General features: G+C 40.4%; 1 protein-coding gene across 1 annotated transcript; it reads left to right on the plus strand.

Annotated features, from left to right (window-relative positions):
• The first annotated feature begins 2,727 nt into the window (after positions 1-2,727).
• Positions 2,728-9,664, plus strand: INA (internexin neuronal intermediate filament protein alpha). Its single transcript, XM_075612516.1, has 3 exons — positions 2,728-4,061; positions 6,879-7,003; positions 8,123-9,664. Exons 1-3 carry the CDS (start codon positions 3,009-3,011, stop codon positions 8,415-8,417), a joined length of 1,473 nt encoding a protein of 490 aa, XP_075468631.1. The 5' UTR covers positions 2,728-3,008; the 3' UTR covers positions 8,418-9,664.
• Positions 9,665-13,372: the final 3,708 nt, after the last annotated feature.

Below are 13,372 nucleotides of genomic sequence, written 5' to 3' on the forward strand. Positions count from 1 at the left end.
AGTGGTAAACATTTTAGACCAAAATATCCCCTCTGATGCACTCTGCTCCACTAGTAATTAAAATTCAAATGTTATTACATTTTCAGAAAACAATACAAGAACCCACTGGCTCCAGTTTAATGCTCTCAGACATATACCATTTATGGTGGCAGATAAATGGGTTGAATTCCTTAAACCTATTTAACAACAAGGTGTGGATCAGAACATAATCTATTCTGTCTGCAGATCTCATTTCCCTGCACTTACATGTTTGGGGTTGTGGCAAAAATGGGGGTAATCAGCGCATTAATAAAGGCGGTGGGCTCGGCTGGTTACCCCTATTTCGCATTGGGGATGAAGGGGTTAATTTTATATGCATTGCTGTCCCCGTTTTGCAGGATAGTCTATACCTGCAGTGCTGAATAACAGGAGCCGTTCCATTAAGACTGCTAATTGAGGAACGGAGTGAGCCAGCACCCTGATTTTTGGGTGTGCAGCCTCAGTGTAACCCCTCAAGAACACACACATTAAAAATATAACTTTGTCATAAGGGAAACATATATTTTTGATAAAGTTCCTTTCTGTTGCAGTTAAAATGTACAGGCAGGATGCTATTGTTTCTGCCTGCCTTTGTAATGCATTAAGGAACAAATGTTTTGCATACCAGAACCAAAGGTTTTGACACCTATGAGCTGGGTCACTTGCCTATGCAAGCTTCAAAGCTAGCCTGCTACGCCCAAAACTGTAAGTCTCTCTGGAAGTTGCATATCAAAAGACCCAGAGTAAGGGGGATGTGAATTGGCCAGATGGATGCTAAATAGGAAGTCCTGGTGACCATTTGTGCTAGCTCACACCCTGAGTTCCCCCCTTCCAGCCTGAGAGGGGCCAGGTAGAGAGGGGAGTGCACCTATGCTAAGTAGCCAAGGTGGCATTGTCGCACATGCTCTGTGTGAACAGGAAATCCCTAGTGCCCACTCTCCAAACTGTGGGCAAGTAGGTGATTGGGGAATGATTACTTTCCCACGAGGGGGATTGGGTGGGTATGTTGGCAATAGGCTTCCAAATCCTATATACACCCCCCCCCCAGGCTAACCCCATTGTCTTTCGTTTTTCATTCTACCATGTGAGCAGAGAAGAGCAGCAGCACATTCCTGGAACGCAAAGTGGAGTCTTATTATATCGGAACCAAGGACAAAACTCTGCGTTAGGACACTGTGATTGCTGGGGGTTATTTGATTAACCCCAAAGGACCAGAAAAGACTTTGCACATTCACAGAAGGATTGGGGCTGGCAATTGGTGCCCTTGCAAAAGGACTACATTTTAAAAGACAATCTTCTGGGGCTTTGCACCTTTCTGGACATTATCTCCTGTTCCTATACCCGTACGTGTAATTATTAAGTTTATTCTGCAGTTGTCGTGTGTTTGCCTATCAAGGGAATAAATCTCAGTTTATTTTGCTCAACCTTTTCTGCTCAATCAGGACCCACGAAATATAAATGTGTTATTTAGCGCGTCTCCCGTCACAGGGGTTAGCTCAGTTATCGTAACACTTCAAAGAGCTTTATTGAAGTTGTTTGAACTAGGAATTCAGGGGTTAAAATAATCTATCCTACCTATTCAGCCTTGCATGAAATGTACCACCAAAATGATCTCATACATATGAGTAGGTGCATTTTATGGGAAACACAGTGCATAGGAATTGCATATTAACTACTACAGAGGAAGGGGTCATTTGTACACATAGCTTTGTGTGTTCAAACTGTAAACAGCCTGGTCATAAAAGCAGAGAGCATTTGACTCAGTATTAATACAATACTTTATTCAGTGAGAGCGCTACAATTTAGGTTTTAATTGAGTTATTGTATTCTGAAAATGTTAATTACTAGTGGAGCAGAGGGGATCTCTGTCTATCTATGTATTTATATGTGTGTGTGTGTGTGTGTATACACACACACACACACACACACACACACACACACACACACACACACACACATCTATTCTCTACCCCAGATAGCACCACTCCAGAAAGTCTAATTCTTCAACTGAGCAGGGCCCATTTTTCCCTCTTCCCCTCCCATCTATTTACAAACATCTTAGAACAACACAACACAGTTTAGCTTTGTAGGTGTTTTTTTATTATACAATCAGTAGTTAAGGTGTTCATTCCATAATTAAAAGTAGCAAATATACTATAAAAATCTAATGACATTTATATTAGCTAACATTATAATAGGGGTAGGGCTCACTTAATTGACATGTATGAGAAAAATACAGAAGCATTGTTTACAAAAAAAATAACTTCTATTTGAGAGAGCTGGGAATAATAAAGATAAGCTTTAAGCAGGGTAAGAAGCAGACTGCATAAAAGTAACGGGAGATGTGTAAAACCTTTGTGTTGGAGTTTTGAACGATGTATGGGATTCAAATTACATACAGAATAAAAAAACAAAGCATTTGCTTATGTAACAGTGATGCAACTGCAATATTATATTATCTCTTTTAATCTTGCTCTACATTTACTGTTTGAAGTTCACCAGAGGACAATGAAAATAATGCTTCTTTTTTTTTTGCCCAAGATTGAAATTGTATAAACAATTGTGTAACGGGTTTTCCCCTGTGTAATTCAAGGAGGGGTGGGTGAATAGGATGTTACAGGAGGGGTGGGTGAATAGGATGTTACAGGAGGGGTGGGTGAATAGGATGTTACAGTATATAGAAGCTCCAGTGTCAGGAGGAATAGTCCTGGGAATTAGCAGTAGCACTGACATCAGCACTGCGGCAAAGTGGACAGTTCCATCTGTAAATCAGCATCAGTAGCATTGTAACTTCTGCATCCTGTCACCTGCTGAAAATTATAACCAGCAAAAAAATTCAGCACATACGAAAAATACAACACTAAAGCAAGGAAAGGGTTAATATCACATCAAGTGATTACCCGAGCGGTTACCCATTATCCAGCTATTGATCTTGCCTCTCTGTATAAAAGGCAGTGCCCCGCTGTCCCTCCCCTCATCCTGCCTCCAAGATGAGTTTCGGTTCAGATCACTACCTCTCGTCCTCATACAGGAAGATTTTTGGAGATCCTCCCCGGGTGTCATCCAGTCGCGTAGGAGGGAGCAGCTCTTCTTCCAGGACCACGATTTCTGGCGGCTTCAGGTCCCAACCACTGTCACGCAGCAATGTACCTTCTGGGTCTTCTTACAGGAGGTCCGCCAGAGGGGCCAGCTACATTTCTGGGGACAACTTAGACCTGTTTCAAACCTCAGCTCAGAACAATGAGTACAAGATCATTCGCACAAATGAAAAGGAACAGCTCCAGGGGCTCAATGACAGGTTTGTCATGTTCATTGAGAAAGTCCATAACCTGGAGCAACAGAACAAAGTGTTGGAGACAGAGCTGGCAGCCTTGAGGCAGAGGCAGACTGAGCCCTCTAGGTTGGGAGAACTATACCAGCAAGAGTTTAAAGACCTTCGAGCCCAGTTGGAGGACCTGAACGCCCAGAAGGCTCAGATCCTCATAGAAAGGGACAATCTCGAAGATGATCTGCAGAAATTGAAAGGGAACTATGAGGATGAGATCCGAATGAGAGAGGAAACCGAGTATGCTCTTAAAGCCCACAAGAAGGATGTTGATGATGCCACATTGGCTCGCCTGGACCTGGAGAAGAAGGTGGAATCTCTTTTGGATGAAATATCTTTTCTGAGGAAAGTCCATGAAGAAGAAGTGACTGAGCTTATGTCCATGATCCAATCTTCCCAAGTCTCCGTGGAGATGGAGGTATCAAAACCTGATCTCACTTCAGCTTTGAAGGAGATTCGAGGCCAGTACGAATCTCTGGCTTCTAAAAACATGCAGTCTGCTGAGGAGTGGTACAAGTCGAAATATGCTAACCTAAATGAGCAGGCATCGCGAAGCACAGAAGCCATCAGAGCCGGCAGGGAAGAGCTCAATGATTACAGGAGGCAGCTCCAGTCCAGGACCATTGAAATCGAGAGTCTACGCGGTACCAATGAGTCTCTAGAAAGGCAGCTTCAAGAGATGGAGGAAAGAAACTTAGCAGAATCAGCTGGACTCCAGGTAAAACTCACCTGTCTTTAAATCGCATCTGCCAATGATCACAAATGGCTAGAGTACATCATTCTCACGCTTTCATCTTATTGTCTGACAAAAGGTACTCTCATTAAAACCCCTTAATATTTTCAATAGCTAAATGTAGAATCCCCAGCCCCATCAGCCCCTATTACCTATAGTTTTGGTTTAATGGAGAAGAACCTTCTCCAAGGTTCTGAACGAATGTCCCGTTTTATCTTCACTTCTTACCTGCGAATCCGCTATTTAAATTGCACACTATGTTTGTTAAAGGCAGAAACCAGAATGGAAAAGACGAATCCAATACCAAATACAAAGATACATGAACTGGGAACAACATTTTCCAACTCATTCTATTTACATTTCAACAATAAAGTTTATAGGTTCTGTTAATGGATTTTTTTTTTAAATAATGAATTTCACAATATTCTTTGTAGTGAAGCTATAGGTGACCCACTTTTGTACTTATTAGTTCATATTGAAATATTAAAGAGCAGTCACACATTAGAACACTCAATTTTGAAAATATTACATTAGAAATAGTAGGAGACTAAATTTTATGTGATTGTCTATGTGATTGAAAATGGCAGGTGGTTGTGTTTTTTTGGCATACATATATATTTGTAATAATATATTTATTTCATAAGAGAAAAGGACATCTTCACATATTGGACTCAGGCATAAAAATGTACACCTTTCAGTACTTTTTTGTTTTCATGTTACAATCTTGAAAAAAGGTTTAGGAAATCACGATATAAAGATAATCATATGAGTATTTTAGTGTAATCATTAGTTTATATTAAAGCACTTTCTGAAACAAGGTAGCATACTGCAGGTGCCTTCTAAAGCCTGTGTAAGAAAGGAGGGGGGGAGGGAGAGACAGGGAGGGGCACTCTCACTAAACCAACAAAGAACACCCAAGGGTTTCTATAAAAAAAGGGGAAGGGAAAAACAGAATGCACTGATTTCACTTCATTGGAATATTCACATAACGTGACCCCAACACTACTGAACACAGTAGCATCATTGTTGTCAAAAGCAGCAGAAGTATCAACCTAATCCAAAAATATTAGGTTGTATGAAACAAAAAAACCTGTCATATAAAATAATTTATTTTTTTAAAACAAGCAGTAAAATGGTAGGTTTGTAAATAAAAAAAAGCAGTCATGTGTACCATCAAAAGTCTAGCACTACAGTGAAGGGTCATGGAAATATTAACCATAGTTAGCTCTGAAGGGGTTAAAAGAGACAAAACATTAGCTTTATTCTGTTTCATGACACAGACCTTTCACTGGTGAACAAAGCATCTTCCCAAACATTAGGTTGTTTTAACACAGAAAGAAGAACTGGGAAAGGTACTATTTTGGAAAGCTTGTCTACAATTTATCACAGCACAGAACGCAGGCACTGCTCCCAGCACTGAAGCAACAATGACCAATATTAATAATAAATTATTTGTCCCTAAACATAATATGCTTCTATATTCTTAGCTCAGACCTTTTTATGATTGCACAGGGAATTCTCACATATATTATAGAGTAACATTATTATAGTATAAACATATCCGACTGCAGGTATAGATACAAATTAAAGCCGTTAAATTAAACAACATATTCTGTGCCACCGGTCATAACTTGTACTAGCAAATGTTTAAGATAAAATCTTTAAAATACAAGTCAGATGCTTGTATTTTGTAAATGGAGTTAAAAACAGTGTGATTTCTTCCAAACAAGACATTCTTATGACAAATATAATGTAATATTCCAAATAAACATTTAACTAGAAAACAATGGTCACAATGTATCATCCTGGAACATTATAATTAGCCAGGACCACACCCATTATATTACTTCAGTCGCCATCTTTCTCAGATAAGGAGCAGCACCTTGCTAATGGTGGCAAGTTATTATTTTTGTTTCATTATAGCTGAAACCAACACAAAATGTGAGGCACCTGAAAATAAACATGTAAAGTAAAGCATTCTTCTGCTGTACAACTGTCTAAAGAACAAAGCTCAAAATAGAACCCTAGAGACATTCAATACATACAGCTAATGGTCACCACTGTTATAACCATTGCCCCCAAATCCTTTTAGACTTCAACAGATTCCCATTTTTGTAAAGGAAGACTCTCCAGCGAGTTATTACTGGGGTTTAGAGGGAAGAACAGAGAGGGCGTTGCAAAATATCCAGGTGGCTGACCAGAAATGGACAGTATGTCAGAGCTACTGTATGTTATATTTTCTCTGTGGTGAAAGGGCTGAAGGTGCATATAGGTGACCAAATGATGCCAAGAGACTATATATATTCAAATGTTTCAAATCAAGCATTAAACATGCCACTTTATTAAATCCAGAGTTAATGACTTGCAATTGCCCCAAAGAAATATGTTGGCAAGGTATTAACTTGGTGTCGAAATAGTACGAGAAAAAGTAGGACTTTTAAAAGGGGATTACATAACAGGGTTATAGTGTTAAATAATGTTGCAACTAAAATAAAATGAACTAAACTGTTGGATTTTCATTTAATTCAATTGTTTATTGTGTTACTCAGACTTCCTAATATTGTAGTGAATTACAGAACTGAGATGATGTTGGAATTGGATCAATAATCAGCCATGAATAGGTTTCACGGAATCTACATTTCCATACCACCACCCAAAAGAAGCAGTTACAGCTGAAACAGTGCCACAGATTATTCCCTGTGAAAAACACTGGTACCAGTTATTCTGTCATCACAATATGCATAATTGCAAAGGTTTCTGTGTGCAATGGGATTGGATAAGCGAGTCTTTTCTTACTTACAGGATACCATCAATGAGCTGGAAAATGACCTAAGAAGCACAAAGGGTGAAATGTCTCGTCATCTGCGAGAATATCAAGATCTGCTCAATGTCAAAATGGCACTGGATATAGAGATAGCTGCATATCGGTAATTTCAACATTTTCCAATGATATTTTTTATGATTTTCACAATGTTATGAGAGTGGGTTTCATGATCTGCTGTTATTTAATTTCCATTTAAAAATTATAGTATTGATGGTGACAGGATTTTATATAAAGACTACTTTAAGCAATGTATTTTCTCTTTTTACTGGAAAAATAGAATAGTGTATTACAGATATATTACATATTTACTAGTCTTCTGCAACTAAAATTAATGTGTACAACATATAGATAGAATAAATCAGTCCTACTGGGTCATACCAAACATCATGGATGCTGGGCACTGAATGTAAACCTCTTTATCAACAACAAACAGCAACAATACACAACTCTCTTGTCTCTTATAGTACATAAATATACCTTTGTCAGACTGCCTTCTCATACCATGGGTTCTGTGTAACCATGCTTGTGTCTCAATTGTGTTCAGCATCTCCAGACAGCATTTTCTTGATGCATGCCTTGAAGATTATCACACAAGTAAAGATTTCCCAAAGGGATAGCGCTTCAGTGAAAACTGGAAATTTGAAGAGGCCAAGTTCAGTAACAAGGTTACAATGTACTTAGACAACAACACGTCAAACACAGAAAGCTCATATGCATTTCTCACCCTTCGGGGCTTTCTCAAGGAGTTTAATTATAGATATTGTGCCACTCTGGCAGTGACTATTCACTCCACGAGAAAACATCGAAGGGTGAGAAACGCGTAGGAGGCCTCTGTGCTTGTCGTGTTGTTTAAATAAATAGTAATCATTTTACCGAACTTGGTCTCTCAAATTTCAAGTTTTCAGTGAAGCGCTACCCTTTGGGAAATCTGTACTTGTGTATATTTCCTTAGCAGGCACCAACACAACCCTAATGCTGCTTTGATATATTCTATTAAAACCGAGGAAGGAAAAATAGAATGTGGGTGAGGGATAATGTGGACTGTGACTCTTCAACACGACCCATCAGTCTCTTTGTATAAGTCGGACAAACTCCCTGGTAGCACACATCACCAGTTGTAGCTTGAGCGAGGTTTTCTCTTCCTCTTATGAGGGATAATGTGTCCTTATTTGGATTTACACTTTGTACGAATTGTTCTTTTTTTTTTATTATCTGCTTACAGGAAATTGCTGGAGGGTGAAGAAACCAGGTTCAGCGCTGGAGGAATTACCATTACGCCTCCAAATCCGACTCCAAGTTATTCTTATCAATCTCGGGTTTACAGCTCATCCTCCTCAAAGATTACACCTGCCGTAGTGTCCTTTAGGAAAGATGAGAAAGATGAGGTCTCTAAAGTGGCCTCGAAACCGTCTGCCCACATAGGGGAGACTTATGAGGAAATCATTGAGGAAACCATTGTATCAACCAAAAAAGTGGAGAAGCCAGACCAGGATGAGGGTGCTAATGTTAGGCCTTGAGAAAAGTCGATTTTACAACTTAGATAGAACAGTATGAATTAGAATTGTCACACTATTAATTATTCCTTCACACGGGTTATATATTTAACAAAAAATATCAAACTAGTATAAGACATACGCAAAACATTTTCTGTGAGCACAGATTTATGTTTAATATCAAAAACAGCATTGCTCCTGTTGTTGGCCCTAAAACCAAACATCAGATTACATTTCTTTAGCAGTAATTCAACTGGAAGGGGAATGCAATATATTGTATGGAGATTGTAAGCCATTTCCAGCAATAAAGGGGTAGATGGTCCTAAACTTTCCAAAACACTTGGCTTGTTAGAAGATGAAACATGCAATTATATTTTGAGAATGTTCTCCCCCCGCACCCGCATTTCCAGGATAGAAATAAATGCTGTTCTGTGCAAAATTAGTACACAGTCAGATGCATGATGTCAACAGAATAGACTGTGAGAGTATTGTCATAGTGTCAATCGCTCATTAGTAAAATCACATTCCTAATACACAATCTGCTTACACATTTTGCAACACTTAGTTTGTGGAAGTTTGGACTTTGTACACTCATTATATTGGGGATTAGCGTAATTTAGAAGCACAGTAGTAGTGAAAAAAGGTGACGGAATTCTAAACTGACATAGCACATTCCTGTTATACAATAATGTGACGTCTTCACAAATGTACTAAGCTCAATTTTTTCTAATGACAGTCGTAAATTTTCCTAAAATTTTTTTTTCTTCAAAAGAACACAGATATAATTGTTGTTCTAAATGTGTACATGTTTCATCACGTGATCGCAAATACGTCATGCTACGCCCTTTAATAAATACAATGGTAAGTAACACCCCCAGGAGCACTGCATCCACACAAGCATACAACATTTCAAGATGCATATTAGTTATTACCAGCCTTGACCTGAGCCAGACAACTAGCAGACAAAGCGTCACACCAAAGAGGAATTGTCAAATACAGAAGCAGGTGATGAAAAGCAACCCCATTACATAGACACGTGGATGTCCAATGGAGATGGTTTCTTCTTACAGACGTGCCAAGTTTAAAATAAGGTTTTGGACTGTCTTTAAATGCCTTATTATTAGCAAAATCCTTCCAAAAATGGATTAGTTGTATGTTGTGTGTTTGCCTCTGAACACTGTGCCCTGACATGTTGTATTAATGATTACACCATAGAAAGGGAACTAGGATATTATCACATAACTAAAGAAATAAAATCCATGACATCTGTATGCACTGTTTCCTCCTGTTTTATCAGAGAAAGACGCTGCATGATAAATACAGCACAGCCAAACCTTTTTGTTACTAGTGTGAACAGACTTTTGTTTAGTGCTTTCTTTCAAGTAGGCTGGTTTACCATGATGAATTACAGGGAAATATCCATATATGACTTTTTATATGAGTGTTATCCACTGCATTAAAGGTGCAAGAACAGCTAAACGTGTTCAAAAATATTATTCTGTAGATAAACAACATGCTGGATGTATATACATTACAAACACAGGCATGATCCCTAAAACCAATGAGTGTCATTTTTTTAAATCCCAAAAAGGGCAACAAATAAAATGTCTTGTGGAGCCTAAGCCATGATTTGCACATAGACTGCAGTATCCCATAGATAAGGTTTACATTAACATCAGACTACATTTTCTAACCATATGTCAGGAACAGACGTATTATTGATATCATTTATGTTTAATGCGCCAACATAATCTGCAGCGTAATACAATAGGGGTATGAGACAATAACATTAACATGCAGGGCATGTTGCAATAATGTACGCCATGTTCCATCACCATCCAATACTCCAGCTTGTGACGCTGCATACTGTATGCTGCTATTATAGTAATGTGAAGATCTAATAAAGACGAGTTAATAATTTAATATAAAAATACATGTATGTGCTTAGTGATATACAGAAAATAACAAGAGATTGCAAGACTTCCTGAGAATGGCACAAGGATAGAGCATGTGCACTAAAAGGGTTCATTAAAAATAATTTCCCCAATAAACAGAGAATAATTCCCCTGTAGTGTGTGTATTAATATAACTGGGGATACATCACCGTACTAAAATGGAACGGGCATAAGTATATTAATAAGTATGCAAACTGTACTATTACAGTATGTTTAGGATCTCCACAGCACATGTATTTTATACGCAGTGCACAGAAACACACTGATTCTCTGTGCTGTACAAAGCTCACCTACCATCGTCTCTCCATTTAAAAGGCCTGCAGCAAATCTACAATGGTTACTAATCCCACTATTCCAAAACCAAACCGTTCCAAGGAAATATCTAAAGATAATGAAGGCAAGTATAAAATATACAGGGGTGAGAGTTGGCATTGTTTGATTCTCTTTCACTTTCATTTCAACTGTAACCCTGTTTCCCCGTGTCTAAGGGAACTACGTGTGCTGCCGTTACCTGTGACGCACAGAAGGCCTGAGTCACCGCAGCTGGGAGCCTGGGGTGAGCTCTCGTTCTACTCGGTACAGCGCCTCCACCTGAGAGGGATCCCAGCGCAGCGGGATAACCGCGTTCAGAACCACTTACAGTGAAATGATACACACACCAATATATAACAATTGGTTTACTGACAACAGAATAACGATATAACTGCTCCATACAATATAACACACAATACAATAACAACAACACAGGGTGGCATTCCCCCCCCCCCCCCAAAGTACATAGGGTGCGTGGCACCAATACCCATGGTGTCCTCCCCCAATGAGAGTCAGTCCCACCCAAGTGTAGGGAGTAGCGCTACCCCCCTGTGGACCATTGGTGCACTTTACCTCCCTGGGCACTCCTGTACCCAGGTACCGCTGAATGAGCAAAAAGGAACCGTCTGATCCCACAATGTCTACTGAATCCTCTCTCTCTGGTCCGCATAGGCATCTGCCCCTTGAGAGAGCTCCAACTGGAGGGTGTCTCTTAATGTCTATAGTTAACTTTGGTCTGATCCCAAGCCACAGGCTGCAACTCACCGCATGGCATCTCTTCACTGGTGCTACACCTGACACTATAAGGCTAAAGGGTAGCGTCCCTGTCTGTGGTCTTCCCTATAGCAGCCACAATCTAGAAGGGGACTTAGGACATAGCTGGGACCTAAGGGACAAACCTAGTCCTAATCCAGGGGAGCACTGCTCCCTGGACACTACCTCAATGGTTCTCTCCTTCCAACTGCCAGTAACTGCATGTAACTGCCAAACTCTGTCAACATTATTCCTGCATGTCCCTCAGGCTCCTGGGACACGTAGTCCCTTGCAGAGCCTCTCCTAAGATGGATGCCGCAACTCTGGGAACTGCGCATGCGCAAAGACTTCACGGCGCATGCGAAAACCTAAAATGACCTCCGCCACTTCTCGCCTCTCTGCGCATGCACACGGCTGCAATTGTGCATGCGCGAACTACAAGATGGTGGCCCCCGCTTACCGGGTACGCCGCAGAGCTCCGCCTCTCCCATACACCGCAGCCGTCCCCCTCCCCAGAGGTAAGAGTGGACATGGCTACACAACATTTAACTACACATTTTTTAAGCAAATAACCCCCAGATTGCTTTAGCACAAAAAGGTAAGCAAATTATCACTAACGGCAGCATAAAATGTTTTAAAAGGCTACATCCCCCCCACATTATTATAACCCCCTGTGCCTGCTATCAGCACAGGACATGGCCCCTTTAAGAATTACATTCCACTGGACAATGTGACTGTGCTTAGCCAGTGAAATGACAGTTGGTGACAGTTGAGGAAGAGAGGTAGAGTTGGGGAGTTCTGCTGAGAGCTAATGGAGTGAGGTTGTGCGCAGATCCCTCCTGTATAAAGGGATCTGCAGGAGCTCCACATAGAGAGAGGTAGAAGGGGAACCCTGAAGAGAATAGTTTCTGTTATAAGCAGCAGAAGCAGCAATCTGCAGACAGGCTCTTTCAGCAAAGTATCAAGGGGTCAACAGCCTCCAGCCTAAGGAAACAATGAGTAACTACAAAGAGGATCTTCATCACCAAGACAAATAAAAGAGGTACTGAAGCCTTTGCGAAACACAGGCCTGCCACGGTACCACACTAACCACCATGAGCTCCAATGTTACGTGCTAGCACATATACCAGGATTTTCTATGACACAGGGTTGTCAGGGTTAATATAAGACTCTCAAATACCTAGGATTGCGCAGCGCTGAGGTTGTACTGTAAGCGTAACAATGGTACTGTGGTGATCCTTGTCACGGTAACTTATGACAAGATATAATATACACCCAATAACTGGGTTGAACTGAACGAGGCTTAGATATAATAAAGTATATTTATTCCTTAGATAGGTGAACACAACAAGATAGTACAATTAGCAATTGCACAATTACAATTATACAAACTACATTTACAAATAGCAATTCTCCAGCAATCAGGTATCAATCAAGATGTAACAAGAAGACAAAGACTGTAGGGTTGACATCAGTTTATATATCTTTTCAACCCTATGCGTACTATTGAGTGCAGGCCATTGGAGAACAATTACCTGCACCCAATCTCTAACATGGGAACATTGTTAAACCATGCCCCCCAGCTAGATGATACATGCGCACTGGGACCCTGGGGGTCTTATTTCTGTAGCCCCACACCCAAGTCAGGGGCGCCGGGCAGTCTACCAGATGGGGTATCTGGCAGGATATTCTTTGTTTGTAGGTGTGAGTTATGGCACCTACAAACCACTCCAGCTCTACGCTTCTCCGCTCTCATGTAAACATTTAGAGAGGCTGAGTCTTTGATCAGGGGTCTGTTTCTTAGACATTAGGTCGCCCCCCTGACCATTTGCATTCCTCAGTGTGCAGGAATCTTCGCGGTCTTTTGTCCCCGCTTTGAAACACAGTATGGTTTTTAATATACAGACATATTAAAATAGTGGCCAAGTTTCAGCCCGCTGCGACCCACAAAACCGGAGG

This window comes from Ascaphus truei, chromosome 8 (assembly GCF_040206685.1).
Source record: "Ascaphus truei isolate aAscTru1 chromosome 8, aAscTru1.hap1, whole genome shotgun sequence".
NCBI lineage: Eukaryota > Metazoa > Chordata > Amphibia > Anura > Ascaphidae > Ascaphus > Ascaphus truei.

What these genes read in the sequence shown, in the direction of transcription:
- INA (XM_075612516.1), top strand. Translation starts at nt 3,009, where the DNA reads ATGAGTTTCGGTTCAGATCACTACCTCTCGTCCTCATACAGGAAGATT. An exon ending in CAGAATCAGCTGGACTCCAG is followed by an intron (nt 4,062 to 6,878) that starts GTAAAACTCACC and finishes TCTTACTTACAG; the next exon opens with GATACCATCAATGAGCTGGA. An exon ending in ATAGAGATAGCTGCATATCG is followed by an intron (nt 7,004 to 8,122) that starts GTAATTTCAACA and finishes ATCTGCTTACAG; the next exon opens with GAAATTGCTGGAGGGTGAAG.